Source organism: Garra rufa, chromosome 10 (genome assembly GCF_049309525.1).
Source record: "Garra rufa chromosome 10, GarRuf1.0, whole genome shotgun sequence".
NCBI classification, from domain to species: domain Eukaryota; kingdom Metazoa; phylum Chordata; class Actinopteri; order Cypriniformes; family Cyprinidae; genus Garra; species Garra rufa.
In genome coordinates, this window is record NC_133370.1 from 19,173,937 (window position 1) to 19,200,431 (window position 26,495).

A 26,495-nucleotide genomic window follows, 5' to 3' on the forward strand; every position below is an offset into this window, starting at 1 on the left:
TGATAATGACTAGATGAGACTAAACTTCTTTATAAGAAATAAAAACTTTACCAAAATCTCTTTTTATTTTTGTCGAAAAAAGACCAAATATTATTGCAGACTATCTACTACACACGTTTTCATGTGTGAGGTTGCCAGATATCAAGAGTTAAAATCCCCAAGTCAGAAAGAAATTCTTTGGTAACGGATACATTTTACTGCCTGGTGTTTTGCCTGATTTGTGCACATGTTTGCACTTCAGATTTGGAATTACTGGAATTACTATTAGCCTCTAGTAAACTCTCTGCATACCAACATTCTTCAAAATATCTTCTTTTGTAGTGTCAATTTTGTTAACAAAAACTATGACAAAAAAATGTTTGTCAGCAAGCTTTTTTCCCATGACTAAAACAAGACGACGACGAGACAACAATAAAGTCAATAAATGATAACTGTGACTATATCAACATGCAGTATTTTTGTTGAAAAAAAAAAAAAAAGACTAAATATTATTGCGGACTGCTGTAGACGCCTCTACTATGCAAGCTTTCATGTATGTGGTTGCCAGATATCAAGAATTCAAATTCAGAGAGTTCAGAGATTCTGTGTTAAACAGATATATTTTCTTCCTGACGTTTTACGTCATTTTTGTCATTTGGCAAAAATGCTTGTTCTTTAGTGATTTGAAAACACTGACAAACAAGTAAGATGAAGTTTAATTATCTCCATGTGAGATGTGCAGCTTAAATGAAAGTGTCATTCACCCATTCTGTGTTCTGTCATGAGATCTTGATAGTATTGTTTGTGATTGTGGTTGCTTAATAAATGCACTTACTCAACCGCTGTTGTTTTAATAGGGAAACATTATTGCGATTTAGAATTAATGGAATTACTATTACGCTCCAGTAAACTCTTTGGCTACCAGCCTTCTTTAAAATATCTTCTTTTTTCAGTGTTAATGTTTGTCAGTGAGCTTTTTTCTTTTTACCATGACTAAAATAAAACATTGACGAGACAACACTAGAGTCAATAAACAATAACTGTGACTATATCAACATGCAGTATTGTTGACGCTAAAAGACTTAAAAAATTAAAAGTTTACCAAAATCTCTTAATATTATTACAGACTGCTGTGCATGCCTCTTCTACACAAGCTTTCATATGTGTGGTTGCCAGATATCAAGAGTTCAAATCCCCAAATCAGAGATTCTCTGTTAACCAGATTTTCTTATTTTTTTTTAGTATCTGGCAACCATGTGCATACGCACACTCTTTAGTGATTACTATTAATCTACAGTAAACTCTTTGGCTACCAACTTTCTTCAAAATATCTTCTTTTGCAGTGTTAATTTCGTTAACCATAACTATGACGAAAAATGTTCATCAGCAAGCTTTTTTCCTGTCTAAACGAGACAATGACGAGGCGACACTAAGGTCAATAAATGATAACTGTGACTATATCAACATGTAGTATTACTGACAATAAAAGACGGGACTAAAATGTATTTTAAAAAAATTAAAACTTCACCAAACGAGAGAAAATATTATTGCGGATTGCTGTGCATGCCTCTACTATGCAAACTTTCATCTGTGTAGTTGACAGATGTCTCAATAGTTCAAATCCCCAAATCAAGATTCTGTTAAGCGCACATTCTCTGCTTGGACTTTAGCTTACTGTTTCTGCAATCTGGCAACCATTCGCACACGCTGGCTCTTCAGTGATTTGAAAACACCAACAAACAAGTAAACTAAAGTTTAGCAATCTCCTACCTGAAATGTAAAAATAAATGTTTCAAATGTAATTATAATTGATGATGAAAATGTGAAAAGTTTTCATTGACTGAAATGCTCTGACATTTAGTTTAGATTACTAAAATCTTACTAAACAAACAAACAAAAAAAAAAAAACAGGACAAGGTTGACTAAATATGATAATATTTAGTCTAAAAAGTACATTTGACATAGGACTAAGACTGATTTGAAAGAAAATTAACACTATTCTTTTGTGCTCAACAGAAGAAAGAAATTCATGCAGGTTTGGAACAACTTGAGGGTGAGTAAATGATTTTCATTTTTGGCTAAACTACTGTATTCCTTTTAAGTGTACCCTAGGAAAAATGCACGTTAACTTGTTTTAAGATTTCCTTAATTAATTTCTCCAAACTAAAGCCAGTGCTCTCAAAATAATCAACACAACCACTCAAACATACTCTTAATTTAGTAAAATGGTTCATTTTCAGTACAGCACTTCAGTGTGAAGTATAATTTTCTTTTTTCTCTATAATGAAGATCGTTTTCTATAAATATGCATATTCATTAAGCTTCTCATTTCTGTTAAGCCAGAGAATTTCATTCACATCAAACAATATATGTTTTCTCAAGTGGTGGACTTAAGTAAAGAGCAGTGTGAATGCTGAATCCATGAATAGCACAAATGTAGTTCAATATCTCTGCAGGTCTCTTTTATTGCTTGAAGAAAAGTTACTTCGTCATAAGGCTGCAGTTGAACACTTTTCATATCCTGAAAGAGATGAACTCAACAACTGGATTCAGAAATGGAGAATAGGCGAATAGAGAATAGATAGGCCACCATCACAAATATGTTTTCATAGATGACTCTATATAAATAGCAAAGTCATGATAGTTGTGTGTGCAATTTCATAAATTACACTTCCTGTGCTGTGTGCATTACAAACCCAGCAGGTATCAATATGATGCTATTTGAAAGCATGCCATGAGTATGGCATTACTATTTTTTTTTAAGCAAACTGAAATGATTCATAAAAATTATACATGCAATTTGCATAAGACTGAAAAAAATAGTATGAATTGTTTTGAGTGCACTGCCCTTAGATTGGAAAAAGAAAGTGTAAAATCAACTGAGAAAACCAAATTTGAAACATTAAATAAGCACACTTATATCCTTGAACATCACATTCATTAGTATTAATACCTGTTGCGACTGAGCCTATAACCGGCTTTGAGGTCACATTGCCGTGCATGGTAACCAAGGTAACAGTGTACAGCCTGGAGGGCAGGAGACCAGTGAGGGTGATTCTGGTTTTGGAGCCGTCTAGAGCAATCTCAGAATCATCACTGGAGTCCTGAGCGTTGTAGTTCAAGATGAATGCGTCAGCAGGCGGTGCCGGTGCACTCCATGCCACAGTCAATGAATCAGAAGTGACATCGGAGAAGAAGAGCTGTGTGATAGGGCGGAACCCTGAAATTGAATGACAACAACTATATTACGAAATGCTGGCTCCCGTGATTAAAGATCTCTTAGTTGATTGGCACATCCTCACAGGAAAGAGGAAAGAAGAGTGCAAGAATGAAGAACAATGAGGCGATTGGATGAAGTTTGCAGAAGAGATGCAGCCAGTCAGAATGATGGAAAATGAAAGAAAAGCAGGAAATGGTGATGAAATATGATCAAATCTTGATACTGAATGGCAAAGCAAGCGAGTGATAACAACAAAAGACGAAATGCATAAAGAAGATAAAGTCTGAAGAGTTATTTTTCTGAAAGATGTTAAAATATATATATATATATAGATATAGATATAGATATAGATATATAGATATATATGAAGTGAAGCAGAGTTTCTCATTCAAGCATTCTCAAACCCCAAGGGGCTCATAGCTGTAGGGGGTTCTAGAAAGTTTGTGAAAGAAATGATAAATTAAATTCATTAAAATTAAAGCAGTCCATTTAATGTGTTAATTTAGTGCATTAATTATAAAAAAAAGAATGGAATTAAATAAGATATGTAAATCCCATAAAAAAGGGATTTCTTTTCTTTTCTTTTTTTGGCTACTGAAGCAATTCAAGCATTGAAGTACCATTTTCATTCCACGACTAGCGCCAACACGCTAAGCCAAACCACACTACTGAGAGCAGACATTCTCACAGGATGCGCACTTGGATTTAAAAACAGCTGGACAGAGTGCAGAATGAGAGCAGAAAGAGAGCAGAGGTCACACAAAATGTGGCATTCAAGACATGATGTAACAGCTAAAGATGTAAATTTGCATGTCGACATAGAACAATTATACAGTATATATATATATATAGACCTAATCGCACAAACACAATCATGACACCACACCCCGTTTTTATAGCATTAAATAACTACCTAAAAGCGAACTTATTAGAAAAACGAACACCTGAACATGAATCAGCATTATAAGAACTACCTCATATGATGGAAACCAACTTTGGAAAAAAATAATAATAATACGGCACACTTGATATATATATATATATATATATATATATATACATACATACATACATACAGTATATATGTGTATTTATACAACAGTTCTTTCTGGTCCTTGAATCTGATTGGCTAATGAGATACTATACTATAATTAAAAAAATATATATTACTTTGTTTGTGTTACGAAATTTAGTTTTAAGAGGTTTTCAGGTGAGAATGTACTTGTTTATAGTTTTAATATGCAGTTTGTTAATAAAGATAATGTGAAAAAAAAATCTAAAGATAATGTGAAAAAAAAAAATCTATTTGAAAATTTGCGTTTTCAGACATGTGAGCTCCAGGGTGTCAGCAGCCGTTCAGCGCTCATGAACCCGCATGAGATAAGCTTCATTTCAGCCATATCTTATATAGAATTATATAGAATAGAATTTGCTGGTGACTCTGATGTCTCCATAGTGGTTAAACATGAGATATAATTAGTTTTAGGTAAATCTAACGTGCAGTCTTTAGTCTCATTAATCTACTATTTATCCAGAGTAAATAGTTTTGGCAAAATCTCATCATGTTTATGTAAATTCAATGCTGTATATCAGAGCGCTGGCTGTGTACTTTTGACTGAATTGCCTAGCAACTTTTTATGATTGCTGTTGTTGTTTATTAAATAATATTATTCAATAAATAATATTTTATATAAATATTAGTATTTAATAGTAGTGTTAAATATTGAGAAACAGTGCCTGCATTTGTGATTGTGATTTTAGTTAAATTGTTCCAGTATTAGATGGCGACAAGACACTTTTTACAAATCAGAAGTAAAGACTTTTATATTGACAAATAAACACTGTTATAAACTGAAGTTATTTTTACTTTCAACAACAGCTTGACGCAGCTAACAAATGCACTGAGAAGGGCTGTCATTAGAAATCACCTTTAACAGATGAAAGGATATTAACGTTACGACAAAGATAACGCTTTCCTCAGTGTACATTCAAACTAATGTATTATTGTGAATATGAGAGTGAGCTGAAGAATGAATGCTGTATCAGATGCAGATAATCATACTCGCCCAGTCCATCTTTCTCTCATAATACTATACTCCACATATTACAGTGAGCTTTTAATACAGTAATACAATAAGCTTTTAATGAAGCAACTCAACATTGCTTCGTTACTAGTTCTAAAGTGATGTTTTCAAATTAGTAATGGAGGCTTGGGCTCAGCTGTTAAAATGTCAAACTGAGAATTGAATCAGTGGCAGAAGGCAGCATTTTTGCACAAAAGAGGGTTTTTAAAGACACTCCATTGTTGTTTCTTATGTATTTACACTCGTGCCGTTGAACCTTTGTATAAATGCATTATCACACTCGTAGACGTGAGATATGGCTGTATATCAGCACAGCTGTGATACGGCCGTGGCATGAGGCCACAGGCCTACTTGTGTGATATTGCTCATTTATACAGTACAACAGTTCTTTCTGGTTGTTGAATGTCGAATCTGATTGGCTGAGAGGATGTTCTAGTGATATCGCATCTCCAACCGTTTCACCGTTTGTATCACTCCGCCTACAGTATTTCTCACAGCGAGTGTTATGGTGGACGCACAAATCGATTATAATTTCATTAATGATACTGTTTTTGTGTCACAGAATGTTGTTTTAAGAGTTTTTAGGCAAGAATGTTCTTGTTTAGACTTCAAATATACGGTTTGTTAATAGACAATGTCTATTTAAAAATTTGCTTTGGTTTTATCGTAGATGTGAGCTCGTAGATCACATTCGCTCAGTCCATTTTTCTCTCATAATTCTCTACTCTGCATAATACAGAGATTTTCAATAAAGCAACTCAACATTTTTTCGTTACTTGCTTTAAAGTGATGTTTTTGAATTAGTAATAAAAGCTTGGGCTTAGCTGTTAAACTGTCACCTTGAGAATAGAATCGTGGCGGAAGGAAGTAGTTCTGCACCAAAGAGGGTTGTAAAGACACTCCATTGTTGTTTCTAATGTATTTACACACTAGTGTTGTCAAACTGTTGTATAAATGCAATATCACACCTGTACCCGTGCGATATGGCTGTGTATCGTGTGTGTTCAATTATTTACTCTGCCATAATAACGTTTATTTTCTTAGGAAATATAATTCCTAAGAATTTATTGTGTCCAATTAAAAAAAAAAAATCTATTGATAGACAGCCCTATACAGATGTTCTATTTGATAATTTTGATTTCATACATTTTTTATGCTTATAAATCAATTACATGATCTTACCACTAGTTATCAAACTAATGAAATTAAATGAAGTGGATAATAGTAATGAAATATGATAAAAATCAACTGAGTGATAAAGGCAAAATGTTGAAAAAATGCATAAGGAAGATAAGTAAAATGATTAAATACTTTGATTTTGCTGAAAAAAAAAAAGGTTAGGAACCTGGAGTAAAGGACAGATGGACGGCTGAATTTTAATGAAAGATGATTAGAAAGGACTAGAAATAAACCTGCTGCAAAAAAATAATCTACAGGAGCCTTTGTATCTTCTTTACACATGGTTAACAATGAATGAAAAGTCTTACATCCACACCGTGTTGAATCCTCATGCAATTATCAGAGAGATTAACGAGATTTCAGGCCAAAACTGACATGATATGTCACAAGGCGGAGATGAGGCAATGCTTTGGATACTCAACAGTGACTCCTGTACTGGATTTCCCAAAAAATCAAATTACCTGTGAAGGCATCAATAGTAGCTGCAGTGCTCTGCTGCCTGCCTCTCTGTGCTGCAACTGTAATGGTGTACTCGGTGCCCGGCTCTAGATCTGTCAGTGTGGTGGTGTTGACGTCCTTGGGCACCGTCAGCTCAGTTGTGACTCCAGTGGAGGAAGTGTAGGTCACCCTATAGTGATCAATAGGTCCTTGCACTGTGCCCCACAACAGGGTGATGGTGTTGTCTGTGGAGGCTGTGACAGTCAAATCCAAGGGGACATCTAGACCTAAAGATCAGAGTACAATGGCTGTTTGTAATGGGAATATTAAGATGTGTGGTTCAGTAAACCTTCAGCATATTTTTATGCCATCACAAACATCATATATCAGTTCTACTGGCAAAAACAGATTTGCACGAGTCGGCGGCAGGAATACAAACTCCATGCAATTGAAAACAAATTTATATCACTGGCAACGGCAGGCCTATAATCTTTCCCCTTACCCGTTCTGGCATTCATCGTTGCTGGGGTGCTTTGGTTGGCACCTAGAACTGCTGAAATTCCTATGCCATACTCTGTTCCAGGCAGTAAATCTAAAGAGGAGGAAAATAAATAAAATAGTAAAACAGAGTGATTAAAAAAAAATGAGCAATATGTTATGCACATAAGCTATTTATTTTGCTATGGCTACATAAGTTCAAGTTTTTGGTAAATATAGATGTGTGGGCGTTTACAATTAGTTCATAATAAGATTAAAAACATAGCGAGAGACTCAAACAACTTGATTTGACTTGCACTGTCAGAGTTGTGAAACAAGAATTTCTTTTTAACACTTATTATCAGAAATGTTGCTTGCTTGCACAAAAGCTGTTACAAAAAGTCTGTACGCCAGCAAAATTGAAAGAGTAGTTGTAGACAGTGAACCTAGACTGAGGATTTAGGGTGTTAAAGTTGGCTGTTAATTAAAAACTGTCTGTATCACTGCATATCCAAACTTTATGTACTAATACCTATAAGAATTGTTTTGGGGTAAACAAATGCCTTTATGATGTACTTAAGATAGAACTCAACTCATTGTAGTGACAAAGCAATAAAAAAAAAGCTCTCAGCCAAAGGAGTGTATATAAATTATATATTTAAAATGTTATGATTAATGTGAATGTGTGATGCCATGCTGTTTTATTATAAATGAAATAATTTTAAAGCTTTTTAATCTTAAATTTCAGTTTTGAAGCAAGAGTTGTATTTTAAATAGAACATATTTTTTTTTTTTTTTTTTTTTTTAATGTTACAAATTTTAAATGAAATTTACAACTTTATTATGAATAAAACCTTTTCAACAAGTACTGGTTCCATATCCAAGGATCAGTAGAAATGTACAGAAAATACAGAAAATTGCAAAATTAAAATAATGGTTTTCTTTTTTAATATACTGTACTTTAAAATATAATCTATTTCTGTGATGCAAAGCAGAATTTTTTGTTGTTGTCATTACTCCAGTCTTCAGTGTCACATGATCCTTCAGAAATCATTCTGATATGCTGATTTATTATCAGTGTTGGAAACAGTTGTGCTGCCTAATATTTTTTAGTTTTTAAAATGAAAAACTAAAGCTTTTTTCATGATTCTTTTATGACACAACTGTTTTCAACATTGATAATAAATCAGCATATTAGAGTGATTTCTAAAGGATCGTGTGACACTGAAGACTGGAGTAATGATGCTGAAAATATAATATTTTAAAGTATATTAAAATACAAAACTGTTATTTTAAATTGTAATAATATTTCACAATATTACATTTTTTTCTGCATTTTTGCTTAAATAAATGCAGCCTTGATGAGCAGAAGAGATTCTGTTGAAAGAAAAAACATTAAAAATCTTACAAATTCCTAACTTTTGAACAGCAGTGTATATGTCAGATCTTATAGTATATTGTATAAAATATTGCAGTACTATAAAATACAATAAAAAGTAGGGATGCACCGATACGAATCGACCGATCACTTGCGCGTTTTGTCAGTAAAGCCGGTTCTGTAATCAGCGGTAAATGCCATCAGGTGCGTGATTTCACGTTGAGCCGTATATACTACACACAGCCGTTGTTCACTGACGAGCTGCGCACATTCACACGTCGGTAAACAATGGCTGTGTGTAGTATATACGGCTCAACGTGAAATCACGCACCTGATGGCATTTACCGCTGATTACAGAACCGGCTTTACTGACAAAACGCGCAAGCATGATCGGCCGATACGTATCGGTGCATCCCTAATAAAAAGTTTGACAGGGTTTGAGTTTACCAGTAAGAGTAGTTTTGGTGGTGGCACCATCAATGCGTGGGACAATGACTTTGTCGTACTGATCACCAGCCAGTGTGCTGTAAACCACCCTGTAGCCTTCTACATCTGCCTCACTATTGTCCCATTCCAGCTCCAGGCTAGTGGAAGTTTTTGACAGCACTCTCAGGTTTTTAGGTGCATCGATTTCTAAAAAAAAAAAAAAAAAAAAAAAAAAAAATGAAACAATCAATAATAGACTAGTTACTTAAATGGATCACAGAAAGCTGGATTATCAACTTGCATTTCGAGAACCAAATGTGACCACAAAGCCAGTCATAAGGGTCAAATTTTTGAAATTGAGATTTATACATTATCTGAAAGCTGAATAAACAAGCTTTCCATTGATGTATTGTTTGTTAGGATAGGACTCTGGAATAGAATAGGAATCTAAGAGTGCAAAAAAATCCAAGTATTGCCTTTAAATTGTCCAAATTAAGGTTTTAGCAATGCATATTACTAATCAAAAATTAAGTTTTGATATGTTTATGGTAGGAAAATTACTTACTTACTTAATATCCTAATGATAATTTTGACCCATACACTGCATTTTTGGCTATTGCTACAAATATATCCATCCTACGTAAGACTGGTTTTATGTTGCAGGGTCACAAATATAAAAGTTTACTTCTGTAAAGCAGACCTCCACTTGAAATAAAGATGTCAGTATAGCTAAAATATACAACGTGCCAACTAAAATCAAAAGCGAATAGTGAAAGCTAATTTACTCAGTCTTTCCTTCACCTGTGGTAAACTCTGTGGAAATGGTTCCACTCTCAGTGCCGTTCCAGACTCCACTGACTGACACTTCATACGTAGATCCAGGCCTCAGGACTTGGAGGGAGTATTGGCTTAGAGTAGGCTGCAGGCGAAAGGTGGTCTTTGGTCCGTCCACCCCTACCAGCCCGTACCGCAATATAATCTGGTCCACTTTAGCCTTGGGTGGGCTCCACTCCACAAAGGCAACCGTGTCTGAAACGTCTCGTACAATAAGCTGTGCTGGCCCATCGATTACTGATGGAAAGACATAAGACCACATCAATGATATGAGAAAAGTCAGAGCTTCACAATATGTTAGAAGGGTTTTGAACCATGAGTCTGCAGACAGGTGGTTCATGGAGCATATATAGAAAACATACTACATTTTCTTTTAAATTCTGACATTTTAAACAATTTGATAAGCATTATATAATCTAAAGGGTGAAGGTCCTTGACTCTGTAAAGGTTTAAAACCCTTAATATACTAGTTAATAATATAAAAGATTCTCTAACAGTTGCATAAGAAGTTTTGTTTTGAGTATTTAGTGCCTAAGGGTGTTTATTTGACAGTTCGAGTTTAATATCTAAAAAAAAACATGACAGTTTGGATGAATAAATCCTGTGATTAATGATAGACATAAAAACATCCCTTTTTGTACCGTTAAACAAGAATGAAGATAAATACAGATTAGCAAATATGCAAATTTGCTTGAAGCATATTTTTCTACAGAAAAACATAGCCCTGAGCTATAGACCTAACATGTCTTAGAGAATCAATGTCAAAAATACAACAAATGACTTATTTTGCTTGATTTTTTATCTATTTTATATTCAAATATCACTAAGGTAACACTGCAGGGTCAAAAACTAGTGGCAAAAAAAAGTATCTAAAAATAAGGAAGTGCAATGTTGTGGAAATGTGCAGAACCTGATAACGCTGAATTTGCAAGTTAAGCTTGAACTTTAAATATAGTGAACTGTGACTGAGTCTGAGATTTAAAAGGTGAGGTGTGTAATTTATGTGGCACAAAAAGTACCAGAGGATATTGCAAAAATAACTTTTTTTTTTCCAAACAGGAACTCATTGTAATGCCTGCCTTCATCTATAATGGCGTGCTTGGTTCAGCTTGGCAGAACGTACTATAACCTACTAAAATTTTGATGACGTATGTGTTTCTTGCAAAATTGGCAACATCAGAATACATGGCAAGAGCAAGATGTTTTTATGGTATTGTTAAAGCTACAGTTGAGGTTAAAAGTTTACATTCACCTTGCAGAATCTGCAAAATGTTAATTATTTTACCAAAATAAGAGGGATCATACAAAGACCATATTATTTTAGTTAGTACAGACCTAAATATGATATTTCACTTAAAAGATATTTACATATAGTCCACAAGTAAAAATAATAGTTGAATTTATAAAATGACCCTGTTCAAAAGTTTACATACACTTAATACGGTGTTGTTACTTGAATGTTCCACAGCTGTTTTTTGTTGTTGTTTTCGTAGTGCTAGTTGTTCATAAGTCCCTTGATTGTCCTGAACAGTTAAACTGTCTGCTGTTTTTTTAGAAAAATCCTTCAGCTCCCACAAATTCTTTGGTTTTCCAGCATTTTTGTGTATTTGAACCCTTTCCAACAATGACTTTGGGATCCATATTTTCACACTGAGGACAACTGAGGGACTCATATGCAAATATTACAGAAGGTTCAAATGCTCACTGATGCTTCAGAGGAAAAACAAAAATGCAGTGCCGGGGGTGAAAACTTTTTGAATTTGAAGATAAATTTAACTTATTTTGTCTTCTGAGAAACATGTGTCTTCTGTAGCCTCTGAAGAACAGTACTAAATGAAAAAAATATGATATTTAGGCAAAATTATAAAAATGTACACATCTTCATTCTGTTCAAAGGTTTTCACCCCCAGCTCTTAATGCATTGTGTTAAATTTCGCATCAGTGTGAAATTTAAACCTTCTGTAATAGTTGCATATGAGTCCCTCAGTTGTTCTCAGTGTGAAAATTTGGATCTCAAAATCATACAGTAATTGTTGGAAAGGTTTCAAATACACACAAAAACGCTGAAAAACCAAATAATTTGTAGGACCTGAAGGATTTTTCTGAGTTTTACTGTTCAGGACAGGGACTCATGAACAACTATCAATTTTCTCTTATGGACTATATGTAAACATATTGTATGTGAAATGTCTTATTTAGGTCAGGGATTATTAAAAAAGAAAAAAAAAAAAGAAAAAAAAGAAACAAATGCCACTGGTTGAGTGTGTGCCACAGTGTGTACCTCAAGTCTTTATTATACTGGAAATATTGTTAATATTGAAAATTACACACTTCAGTGTATCAGTATCAATATTATTCGCCAGATATTGACAGCAGGCAGTCCTACAGCAAACCCACACTCAAGCGACTGAATCAAGTGGTCATGCTGAGTCTCCAACAGGCTCTTTTAATAAGACGCTAACTGGTTGTGTGATTAATTAACCTGCTTCTTTATATAGGGCAACATGACCATCTGGCTTTAGAAACAGGTAGGCCTTATGAAGGAAGATGCACTTTTGTGGTACTTTTGACCTCACGAGTTCAGCTCATCTCCAACCTTGACCTCATGCAGTGATATGCAAAACGCTACTAATTGGACCAGTTGAGAATGCGGTGAATCCCACGTTTACCTTTCTAAAGATGAGCCTACAACATGTACTGCACATGATGCCTTTGTGACTCCCCAAAGAGTATTACAACTACATAATGTGACCCGTTGATCAAACATGAGGGTTTAGGAGGAACCACAAGTAAATGAGGAAATTATGTCACCTCGGGTTCATGGGAATATTTACTTTCCTTAAGTTCTCTGCACAGCCTATTCAATCCACAAGGGTGATTTCTTGGTTTTATTCAAGGCACACCAGCACAGTCTTGTTTTTAAGTCTAGTCACACCAGAGACTAGGCAGTAGATTACTGTTTATTTTTTTCCTGAAAATGTTGTATTTTAACGCTTAAGCATAATTACTGTGAAGCAAACTCACGGGGCGCACTCATGCACGCTTAGCGAAAGCTGGTCTTCCCGGGCTTTCTCCGGGGATAGATAAATCTTTGCACACATAAATAATTAAGTGACATCAAATTTGTCTTTCTTTATCCAATAAGGTATCCGCAGTGGACGCGTGAAATATTAATGGACTCGCATGCATAATTAATGCCTCTTTAATTATGCTCGACAGTGAGGCCCGTAGAAATTAATGGCGTTTTCACAGCAGACATGCAATTTCAATTGTCCAGGAAAAGTTCAATTGAATCTAATCCTCCTGTCTATAAGTGACAGAAGAAGAATTCTTGGGTGAAGTTTACATTAAGTGCATAATTGCTGGCAGACTCAACCATTCATCATTGTGACATTTTCCATTAGCTGAAGCAATGTGACACCTCCTTGCAGTTTATGCCTTCCCAGCCCAGCCCGGCCCCCTCTCGCATGCCATTTGAAAGGTCTGTTTACATACCTTGCTTTTTGGGTGCACTATATCACTGGCTGTATGTTTTTCTGCATGTCTTGTCAGACACATTTGCAACAGCGTTTCGTTCTGACAACACGCTGTCAGCAGACTAACAGTAAGATGACTGTATTCGTAGTATAGTTTGAAGGTGAGCCCTCTGTTCAGCCTCACTGCTGCACTACTGATTTCAGCACCAAGGACAGGGGAAAAACAACAGGACATGGCAGATGGGTGGAGGAAATCACTGCTCAAGCCACTTCCAACTTGTCAGCTCCATCTACAAAAGAGACACTAGTGACTCAGCTGGCTGAGTAACCTGAAGGGAAAAACACTTCTCATTGTTCTCGCTTTCATCTTCTCTGCACACAGAAACCAGCGGTAAACTAGATCTCCCTGCACTGTGCTTCCGCCCGAGGAGCATTTGTTTGCTTTGCAAACTTTTATGTCTCCATCAATGATGAAACATCCTGTTCTGCCATTCCACACAAAGAGCATCTACACTGTCTATCACAAAACTTGCTTGGTGAGCATAGTTAATTCAGTCTACTACACTCAAAAAAAAAAAAAAAAAAAAAATTCTGGGTTGTTTTTGTAACCCAAATGCTAGGTTCAGCATATTGGGTCATTGTATTGGGTTGTTTTTAATAATTTTACCCAGGTTCTGGGTAGATTTTCTGTCCTTTAAAAATGCTGGGTTATTTTTTTAACCCAAATGCTGGGTTCAGCTTGTTGGGACATTTTATTTGGTTATTTTTAATATTGGGTAGTTTTTCTGTAACTAAGCTGCTGGGTTATTTTCTTCTACTCAACCGCTGAGTTGAGCCTATCTCAGATGAAACAACGGCTTATTTATAATCAGAGTGCGGACATTTTACATTCTCTACAGGAGAGAGAGGATCTCAGCACCACGGATTTGGTGCACTTATTCAGTGAAATAAAGGTTTGTTTCCTTTTTATTGCATTTATAATGTCTGTGCTGTAAATTATATTATTTTACGCAACGCAACATACAAGTACAAGACGCCAGTCAGCTGTGTCAGTAGCGGTCGTTTCGCATGATGGAAATGCCTTTTGCTTTGCATAACACATAAAATTGTTTTGAATACTGAATTTAATTTAATTTGACGGTAAAATATGTTCTCTAATCTGAGTACTGTTTGTTTATGGGCAGATTATGGAGTCAGTCATGTCATCTTTCAGATACAAGTGAAACACAAGGCAGAGGTCTGAGGTTCGTAGTTCCCCTGGCGAACAGCAGCCCATCACCGGCTCAGATTTACAAAGAATGGTGGAATACACTTACATTAAAATGCTACTTTTTATTTCTAAAATGCTTGTTAAATGAGTTTAAATATATGTAACATTGTAAACTATTCTGTATTCACCTAAATAAATTCAATTTGTCTTATATTTTTGTCCATGCATGCTCTTGCATAATAATAAATGTTCATTTCATTTTCTGATTATTGCTGTTTCCTCTATAATAATGTGATTTTTAATTTCCAGCCCATTTTAAGCCTGCAATATAATAATTTTTAAACAACAGCTGACTTAAATAAAACAACCCAGCATGTTAAAAAACATTTAACCCAACCAGCAGGTTCAAAATAACTCAGCATGTGTTCTGTTAAATTTTACCCAGCGCTGGGTTGCCAAACCAAGCATTTTTTAGAGTGTAGGAATAACTCATAGTAAATGAGGCATTACATAATACAATACAATACAATTTAATATAATATATGTAAGGAATAATTAACAACGGGTGTTGAATTATTAAAAAATAATGCACACTTGATCGAGTTTGGCTCTTTTTTTCCGACTGACATTTGGCGATTCTGGCACTGCTGTGGACCAGTTATGGCTGATTATGGGGACACTGTGAAGTTGTGGGTGAGTTTTGGTCTGCTTCCGGCATTGGTCAGGGTGATATTTGACAAACCACATTTAGGCTAACCTTGGCCCATAATTACATGTGGTATGTAGGCCAAACTCACAGTTGAAACTGCCCAAAACCAATTTTTGCTATCTGGGGAGGTGGTGACGCAGCCATGACGTGGATCAGAACCAATTATTCTGCTTATACTACAATTACCACACCTCAAGACATTGTACAGATGCTATATTTGCATCTGAACATTTCAAAAAGTCATTTTAGACTTAGTAAGGGAGGCTTGAGCCCTTAATAGCAGACAAAAACAGAAAACCTTTTTTTTTTTTTAATTGAGTTTATACATCAAAATTTTTTCCGTACATATAAAAATGCAATTTTGTGGCAAAAACATGGAAATAGTTTTTAAAAATTTGTAATTTTTATTGTATTGTTTACTAGCTTGGTCGTTTATTATTTATTAGCTTGGTCAGTGTTATTGGGGGTTTGGTATGCTGTAGGACATTTGAAATAACTGAAATCGTTTGGCAAAGTGATATGGACATGTAATGTGGTCAAGACCTGCCTATAACTACTTTAGCCACGTGTTTCCATGACAATAATAGCACACCTTAGAATGTTCGACAACCAATCAGATTCAAGCATTTAACAGCGAGGCGTGGGTGTTCCTATATATCTTATTATCTTCTATATTTATTAGCTTGGTCAGTATCGTTGTGGATTTTGGTTCCTTATGTTGTTATAAGCTGTAAAGACCTTTGAAATAAAAGAAAACATTTGGCGAAGTGATATTTACATGTAATGTGGTCAAGACTTTAGCTGTGCCTAAATCCAAACCTTTCCCCTGAAAATAACTGCACACCTTACAACGTTCGTCAATCAATCAGATTCAAGCATTCAACAGCCCCGTAGTATAATAAAATATAATAAAGTATAATATAATATGTGACACTGGACCACAAAACCAGTCGTAAGTCACACAAGTTTATTTGTAGCAATAGCCAAAAATACATTGTTTGGGTCAAAATTATAAATTTTTCTTTTATGCCAAAAATCATTAGAATGTTAAGTAAAGATCATGTTCCATGAAGATATTTTGTAGATTACCTACCATAAATATATCAAAACTTAATTTTTATTTAGTAATATGCATGCCTAAGAACTTTATTTGGACAACTTTAAGGCGATTGTCTCAATATTTTGATGTTCAGATTCAGATTTTCAAATAGTTGTATCTTGACCAAATATTGTCTTATCCTAACAAACCATACATCAATGGAAATATTATTTCAATTTAAAACAATGACCCTTATGACTGATTTTGTGGTCCACGGTCACATATAATAGCACTGGGTGCTTTTTGGATATGGTTTTTGTTTGCATAAGTTTTGTTAATTATCTATGATATACTATAATATAATAAAAATAGAGACATTTGCAAATAAGAAAAAAACATTACGAGGAAATTTTATCAGTAAAGTGGACAAGAGGTGTCTACTATTGCTTTTTCAAAGTCATGTTGGAACACAGATGACAGACCTCATTCCTAGATAAATAATTACCATAAGAATGCATTAGTTTTATCACTTTGAAGCCATGCAAATGTTCCTCAGAAACAATTATAAGTTGCACTATAGAATCTTTCACAGAACGTATTGACTAAAGGTGCAATAAAGTGACATTGTAGGGGTAATGAGAAAATGCATGTATTGGGACGCACAAACCACTCTAGGTAGGTCATTCAAAATCAAAGATATATACAGCAAGTTCAAGAAAAACACGATTGAGTTATCGGAGAATGAAACAGCGAGGCGTGGGTGTTCCTATAGATTGGCTGGTACAGCATGGTGCTAACAATCCCAAGGTCATGGATTTGATTCCCAGGGAACACACATACACTAAGGCTATTACTTGAATGCACTGTAAAACGGTTGGAGTAAAAGTCTGCCAAATACGTAAATGTAATGTAAATGAGTGAGAGACGTACGTGTGATAACGGTTGCGGTAACAGGCTGGCTCCTTCCTTGGTCTTTCAAGGCCACCAGATTGACAGTGTATTCTTCCCCAGGACGCAGCCCTGTTTGGAGAAACGACGTGATGGTACTGGGTAGCTGTGCTGTCATCCCTCCATCATTGTCCTTTGACGTGCACAAGACACAAACACATACAAAAATATCACATTTCACAATTCTGGCATCAGAGCGCAGGCAGGCATGCAGGAACAAACAGCACACCGCTCGAATCGACAGAGATTGTTTTCAGGAGGCAGTCGGGTGTGTAAAAAAAAGAAGCTGCTGGAATTTAAGCGTAGATGCATTTCGCCAGATGTTTGATGTATTGAATCGAGCCTTGTTTTTTCCCCAACTCGCTCAGCAGAGCACTTTGTGAGTTTGATGCATCGGGCCCTGGAAGACATGAGCTAACTTCCCCTGGAACGCTTATGAAATCAAGCAATATCAAAGTGCGCAGAGTTTCAGAAGATGTGACTGTTCTAAAATGGCTCTTTTCTTTTATTCTTTGCCATTGACTCAGTGAACGCACACTTGTCCCTGCCCTCGCATCCATTACGATATTGTGGGAAACCAGTATGGCTCTTACGCTTTGTAGGATTAAATCCACAGAGGATATGACTTCCACTTCTAATATGATTTCCCTGGTGGCGTACCAGAGTTGGCTCTCATACACGGTACTCTTAGCAGACCCTCTCATTGACGGAAGATTGAAGTGCACCATGGTCGGCTTCTTTGTATTCGCTTCCTATTCTCTCGCAAGAGGCTATTGACTTTGTTGCCGAGGTATTTTCATCTTTTAGTCCAAAAAATGAAGGATTTATGAAACTCATGAAACTTGCTTTGCCAGGGCATAAGCTATGGATTTTGCTGAAAGCAAAGACAGTGGGATGAGACCCAGACTTCCCAGCACAGAATGGAAAACTGTACTCTTCAAGGGGTCCTAAAAAGTGCAGCTATTACCCGGCTGAGCTCTGAAAACTGTCTGCAAATAGATTGGCCAAATCATCTCTTGGCTGAAGGAAATCCTTTGTGTGAAGCGTTTAAGTAAACCATAATCCCCACTTTACCGGTTTCCATTACACACAAGCACACTTCTGATATGTCTTTTGTTGGAGGGGAACAATATGTTTACAGATTCAATGGCTGGGTCTTAATAGTAACGGATGAACAACGCCTCAGGGGCTCTGATGCGCATTTGTTATTATACATAGGGAGAGATGTTTCACCTCAATGTGAAATGACAGGTATGTTGCACAGGAGACATGCTGTTTTGCATACGGCGATGTCTCCCACAGCTATTTCATAATGAGGCACCAAGCACAAGCTCCACATTTTGTTGGCATGCAGGAGCTGGACGTTTTTCTTCTTCCTGTGAGGGTGCAGAATGCACATGCTGAAAATGTTTTGTCCTTTCTCCAGATGGAACATTTGAAAGGGGATTAGTGAGAACATCTCTGCCTGGATGCATTGTGTTTCTGCCATGATGCAAAATAATTCTCTTTCAAACAAGGACAGATTGACATTTATCTTGCTGAGAGGCACCTGTCAGAAACCGAATCATCTTTGGCTTCAAAAAGCATTAATTTATCAACTGTGCACAGATGTCTGTCAAAACCTTACATTGCAGTTTTCTTGTTTACTGTTGTGGAAATACAATGCGACGGATGTTGTCCGCAAATGCTACAAGATTCCAAAACCTCAGTGTTGTTACGCCAGAAGCTACGGCAGAGGCAGAATCAAATGAAGTGTGACCTTCTCAGGAAAGCCTTACCTTGGGAATGAAGCTTATTTCCCAACCATCAAACAAGTAGTCTAAGGGTTGCCACTGAACCTCCACCGATGTCTCCATGATGGATTTGAAGAGTAAACCGTCTGGATTCGAGAGATCTAAAAGGTACAGATTGATGCATTATTGGCCTCCGTCCTGTGTGTGTTCAATAAATCAACATTTTTCTCAGCCAAGGTGGATCTTTACTTTCTGCTTTTAGCTCGGTAAAAAGAGAGCAGTGGATACAGAGTGGTTCACTTTGCTGACATATTCAGGGTTATTTTATTTTTCCCAGATATTTTAAATATGCAATGCTTCTTAAATCAGTTTACACTTACTATAAAAAGGATGCAGTCGGGAAACACAAAGAATAGAAGTTAGGGAATAGTATTACAGTCAAAGTACACAGAAGTAAACCGCCAGCTTTTTCAGTGTCAACAATTGTAAGAGCCTCCAGAGGATTTGAAAATAATAACAAGGAAACTGTAAAAAAAAAAAAAAAGAAGCTATCTCTGCTGGGAATGTTCTGCTTCTTCCATGAATATGATGACAAACAAAGGTCTGTAAGTAAGTGATAATATAGTCATACAATAAATATTACTAAATAATCTCTGACAGTCGTCATGTCATCTAAGATGTCTTTCTTCAGTCGCAAGGAAATCAAGGTTTTTGGGGACTTCAGTGGTGGCCAACAGGTCGATGGTCCAAATTGCAGTTTCAGTGCAGCTTCAAAGGGCTCTACACAATCCCAGTCGAGGAATAAGTGTCTTATCTAGTGAAATGATGGGTCATTTTCTAAAAAAAAAAAAAAAAAAAAAAAAAAAAAGATTTAACTTTTAGATTTTTAACCACAAATGCTTGTCTTGCAGTAGCTCTGCGATGTGCATGCGCATCTTTGCACATTGCGTAATCACTTCGAAAAAGTCACGCTTGGTTAGTTTTTCATCTGTGTACTTTGGTTCAAAAGGGTAGGGTTGGGGCGAAAAACATCTCATTTTCTCCTCCAACTTTAAAATCATCCGACACTGTTGTTTCACGTTATTTTTTTGTGAAGGGTATTTGACTTTCTTTGTACATTCGCTTTGTACACACTGGGTCAGTAATTACACATATGTCGCACGTGCATGATTATGTAATGCTTGAGGTCAAGCTAGTGCAAGATGAACATTTGTGGTTAAAAAGTACATGTTTTGACTGAACATTTTGCTGGATAAGACCTTCATTCCTAGGCTGGGATTGTGTAGAGCTCTTTGAAGCTGCATTTTAGACTTTCAACCCCTGCCACTATTGAAGTCCACTATATGGAGAAAAATCCTGGAATGTTTTCTTCAAAAACCTTCATTTCTTTTTGATTGAAGAAAGAAAGACATGAACATCTTTGAAGACATGGGGGTGAATAAATTATCAGGAAATTGTAATCCTTTGTTACTTTTATTCACCAAGTATGCATTTAATTAAACAAAATGACAGTAAAACATTTTAAATGTTATAAAAGATTTCTATTAAAATAAATGCTGTTTTTTAACACCAAATCAGCATTTCTTAATAATTTCCTAAAGGATCATGTGACACTGAAGACTGGAGTACCGCCATCACAGGAATAAATTACATTATAAAATGTATGAAAACAGAAAAGAGTTATTGTGAATTGTAATAATATTATAACAAGCTTTTTTCTTTTCTTGCTTGCTTTCTCTCTCTATTTATTTCCTCCTTGCAATATGTTTTCTTGTTGATAACTGCACAGGGTTTTAGCTATTGCAAGCATATTGTTCAGTTGCAGAAAATGGGCTATAATGTTCAACATTAGTCCCATTTTTGTTAGATCACAGAAATTATGGCTCCACTAGTTGAATATCTCAGAAGTCTGAGCAAGCCCGCGATGCCTGCCAGATGCCACATGCAAATAACAATTTCTTTCAAATTCATTAAGTTCCAATTATCGTTATTATCTCTGAATTACCTGCAAAAATGTAAGAAACAGAAGGCCAGACAGTGGTGCTTTGTGATTGTCTACAGAATGCCCAACTGGCTTTTCACAAATAATAGAATGTTTGTTATGATGTGTTCTATTCTAGGCTGAAGCATTTTGCTCAAGGCTGACAGGCAGTGACTGTATACGAAAGGCCCTCTAGCATTTTGCCAATCTGGCACTGCTATTCACCAGGTGGTGGGTGTCTAATCATATCCTGTTGGCAAAGACAGCCAGTTGTTTCTCTGAAGAACTAACATGAGGTATGTGTGTGTGTGTGTGTGTGCAAATGGGACTGTGAAGGAGTGTGTAATCTCTCATCCAGGTCTATTAAACCCGGGTCATGCTTGGGTAACAATGATGCACTCACAATGAAAATGTCACATTCAAGATCTATGCAAAACACCTCAGACATTGCAATGGAAGAATAGCCTTATCAGACCACAACACTGATGTTATTTGAATAAAAGAGCTCTCAGGAGAGAAACGCACTTACAGGTGGAGACTAAGGTGTTCATTGGGGCACTTATGATGTTGTCGATCACTGCGTACACATTGATGTTGTACTCCAAGCCCGGCTCCAACCCTTTGATGGTGGTGTTGGTAACATTTCCTGGGACTCTGATCTCTAGCTGGACTCCACCAGGGGTTGTGGGAGCGTAAGTGATGAGATAGTCTGTCAGGATCACAGGCCCCTCCCACTCAAGATCAATGGTGTTCTCTGACACTCCTCGAACTTGCAGATTCATAGGAGGTGACACTGTATAAAAAGAGCGACAATATCACATGAATATGAATCATTCTGATCAAAAAGCAATCATTCTGAGGAGAGTGGTATGGAAAATTCTCTGATGTGATCTGAGGCAAATCACACTGCAAGCATTTTACTACTGTTGTTCACAGGTAAGTTTTTTAAAAAAAATGTCTTTCTCTCTATATTATATTATATATTAATACAACAGTTCTTTTCTGGTCCTTGAATCTGACTGGCTGATAGGAGTGTGATATTAGACTGATATTAGTACTCCAACAGCCACTTGCGGTACTTCTTACAGCGAGTGTCATGGTGGATGCCTAAATCCAGTTTCATTTTATAAATATTGCTGTTTTTGTGTCATAGAGTGTAGTTTTAAGAGGTTTTCAGGCAGGAATGTACTTGTTTATAGTTCAAATATGTGGTTTGTTAATAAAGATAGCATCTATATGGACATTTGCGTCAAGGTTTTCGGACATGAGAGATCCAAATCGCCAGCAGCTGTTCTACACTCATGAAATGTAAATTCAATGCTGTATATCAGACCGCTGCCTGTGTACTTTTGACTGAATTGCCTAGCAGCTTTTATGATGGCTGTTGTTTTTGTTTATTAAATATTATTATTCAATAAATAATATTTTATATAAAAAATAGTATTTATAAGTGTTTAGTATTGAGAAATGGTGTTCATGATGGTGATTTTAGTTATTAGATGGCGACAAGAAACTGTTTTATGAGATAGCAGTAAGGACTCTTATACTGAAAAATTAGAAACAAAAGTTATTTTTTGTTTCAACAACAGCTTGATGCAGCTAACAAATGCACATCAGAAATCATACTTAATAGATGATATTAAGGATATTAACATTATGACAAAGAAAACACTTTCCTCAGCGGACATTAAAACTGCATTGTGAATATGAAGAATGAGTGTTGTTCCAGATGCAGGGAATCATGTTTGCTCAGTCCATATCTCTTGTATAAAACTACATAAAAAGTCAGCTTTTAATACAGTAATACAATAAGTTTTCAATGAAGTAACTAAACGTTCCAAAGTGATGTTTGGAATTAGTAACGGAGGCTTGGATTTAGCTGTTCAACTGTCAAACTGAGATTTGATTCCGTGGTTGAAGGAAGTATTTCTGCATAAAAGAGGGTTTTTAAAGACACTCCGCTGTTGAATCTTGCTCGACTGGAACAATGCTTTACATTTCTGGTCTCGGGTGTTTCTAGTCAAATGAATGTATTTTTCAAGCTGATAATATAACAGTCAACCTATGAAAATGGTTTTAAAAAGCACATGGTGCCATAGTTTCATTGCTTTACAGTGTCGTAATGTCACATATTTTACGACTATTGCTGCTGATGGTCAATTATTGTCATGTTTTGGGCTGTACTAATCGGAAACATTTGGAGTACTATAGACTGGCAAAGGTTATAACAAATCAAGGTGAAGAGTGCAAAAATAAAAGGCATTTGTTCTTGGCCAAACTAAACCAGGACTTTCAGGGAAAGAATCTTAACAACATTTGTTTGTTCTTATCATTTCCAGTCAGTTAGGTGAAATATTATGTTTTTCTTTTAATTAATACTGCTTGTATGCATCCCTACCACCTATTAACTTTAGTTTATATAAAAATATTGTGCAGTTTCTTGCTTACTCAGTCCTTCTCTTTATGATTTGGTAGCTTCCACACTTTTTCTGTGGTTTAGACAGCATAAATTAGCAGAACAACATATTCCATGCCAAATCCATGCTGTTGTTTACACCAGATTATCACCAATATGACCATGTATCCGGATAACTGACCAACCAAGATCTGGCTGAAGTTCATGTTTTGTCCGCAAAATAATATGAGAACAAATTATTTTATTATTTCACACACAGTATTTACTTACATGCTGCAAGCCATGCTTGTGTCATTATTAATGCAAAGCATACACTGCCGGACATGGACAGATTTGCTGGTATGCAAAACAAGTACTTTACAGGAATTTCCTAAGCTCATTGCTGTTTTTGTGGCATCCAACAACAGCACAGCTTTACCATAAGCATATGTTTATATGTAGCTATATTGAAAAAGTTTCAGTATAATTAATTAAGTCGATTTTTTCCACGTTTTAACACAGATTTATATGGAAACCGGAACCCAAGAGCACCCAAATGGAAGTTTGAATCCTTTATGGCGGCGCTCATCGGTTACTCAGGAAAAAGGTGAATATGTATTTACATTTACCTCAAAATAATATGAACACAGAGATATTCATTGATAGATAGATATTTTTGCAAGGCAGCAGCTTTAAGTGGTTATTCCAAGCCACATCTAGTATTATCTGACATTGATGTGTCAGTATGTAGTGAACTTGAAAAAGTTAGAAAATGTAGCTACTTATAAAAAGAGTTTGGAGAATCCCATTTGGGCTACCCATGAGACTAAGAAACAACCCGGGTCTTCGGAACACATGAGACTGCTTCCTGATACTGGGCTCATAGGAGTAGCTATAAGTGGCCCCTAAGGAATTACTAAGGACTTGAGAAAGCAATTCAGCTCCTTCCACACGAACAGGACAGACTGGCTTTCCTTCTGGTCCCCTTCTACGACAGACCCCTCAAAATACAGAAAAAAAATCCCAGGGTGCATACTTAGCAAAATTTCACGCTAGCATCTGTGCTTTTCACCCATATCTAGCTGCCAAGCTCCCTTTTTATTTTCAAGGAGGAACAAGAAACCAGGAAGTGGAGCAAATACAGTCTTAGACAAAAAGGGAGCAGCGGTCTTTCCAACTGGATGCTTCTCAGTTTCCACGTCTTACAAAAAAGTCTTATCACTTACAAATTTAAAAGCCAGCATCATTTATTTAAACTCTTTCTATTCACCATTTTCTGAACTTGGAGGTCTTGTCCGATTGAAACGGTGCTTTGCAGTTCCGGTCTCTGGTGTTTCTAGTCTAATTAACATATTTTCAGAGATGATAATATAACGTTAAACCTGCGCACATTTTTATATTCAGTTATATTGAAAATATAGGGGGTCCCATTTCTGCCGGAAACTGCAGTGATATGTACTTATTGTGATATGTGCGTCTTGCGAAAAAGTTCCCACAGGTAAGTTTTGTCATGAGATCAGGTAGTGTAAAACAGTGAATTATAATTTTGAGGGTATATTTTTACATTTTGAAAACTACATTTGATTTAAAAATAATTGCACAACATTTCTAATAGAACTTATTAATTGTTCATTTTTATATATGTAAAAAATAAGCTTTCCATTGACATATGCGACCCTGGACCACAAAACCAGTCTTAAGTCACTGGGGTATATTTGTAGCAATAGCCAAAAATACATTGTATGGGTCAAAATGATTGAATTTTCTTTTATGCCAAAAATCATTAGGATATTAAGTAAAGATCATGTTCCATGAAGATTTTTTTTTTTTTTTTTTTTTTGTAAAATTCCCACTATAAATATATCAAAATGTAATTTTTGATTAGTAATATGCATTGTTAAGAACTTCATTTGGACAACTTTAAAGGTGATTTTCTCAGTATTTAGATTTTTTTGCACCGTCAGATTCCAGATTTTCAAATAGATGTATCTTGGCCAAATATTGTCCTATCCTAACAAACCATATATACCGTATAACCGTATACATCTCAGTTTTGTCAAATTTAACCTTATGACTGGTTTTGTGGTCCAGGGTCACATATGGTTTAAGTAGGACAATATTTGGGGGATACATTTGAGATACAACTATTTGAATATCTGGAATCTGAGAGTGCAAAAAAAAAAAAAAAAAATCAAACTACTGAGAAAATCATCTTTAAAGTTGTCCAAATGAAGTTCTTAGTAATGCATATTACTAATTAAAAATTAAGTTTTGATATACACTGCCCTTCAAAAGTTTGCAAACACCTCTGGCAAAGTGGTTTTGGATGATATCAGCATAGTGTGAAACATCTTTGGGCAATCCTTCAGGAGGCTCGGAGTAATATATCAAGTCAATGTTTGAATAAACTGACAGCTCGTATGCCCAGATTATGCAGAGCTGTAATAGCTGCTAATGATGGATATTTTGATTAATTGGAAATTTAATTTTTTTCTATGCATAAACTGTTTATGTAATAAAATAAGTTTTTCGTAGTTTGTGTTGTCCCTTATCAGTGCAAAATTATCACAAATTAAAAAGGATTCATGCCATTTACAGTTAAAAATTTACAAAATATCTTCACGGAACAAGATCTTTACCTTTGGGCATAAAAGAAAATATAATTTTTACCCATATAATGTGTTTTTGGCTATTGCTACAAATATACCCATGCTACGTAAGACGTTTTTGTGGTCCAGGGTCACATATGTATATTTACATTATGTGTTGTGAGGTTATTTATTTTTTAAATGTCATTAACCACAGCATCACATATTCTAACAGGTATTTCTCAATCCATTCAAACTGGATTCATTCTCAGCTTTGTACGTGCATTGTTATTGGCAGCCCTGCTTGTCTAGATTATCGATTGCCATGTACCGAAGGAACAGTCTTTCAGAGTAACTTAAAGACTATGTTTTGGGAAAGCGTGTAGAGTATAATTTACTAT

At 35.7% G+C, this 26,495-nt stretch overlaps 1 protein-coding gene across 1 annotated transcript in view; it reads right to left on the reverse strand.

Moving 5' to 3' along the window:
- The window catches only part of tnr (tenascin R (restrictin, janusin)), a 70,242-nt gene that overhangs the window by 36,334 nt on the left and 7,413 nt on the right, over positions 1–26,495 (reverse strand). Inside the window, 8 exon segments of the mRNA XM_073848703.1 lie at positions 2,933–3,199; positions 6,924–7,187; positions 7,403–7,492; positions 9,203–9,388; positions 9,983–10,252; positions 17,380–17,530; positions 19,176–19,291; positions 21,641–21,904. Coding sequence (XP_073704804.1) covers positions 2,933–3,199; positions 6,924–7,187; positions 7,403–7,492; positions 9,203–9,388; positions 9,983–10,252; positions 17,380–17,530; positions 19,176–19,291; positions 21,641–21,904 — 1,608 coding nt within the window.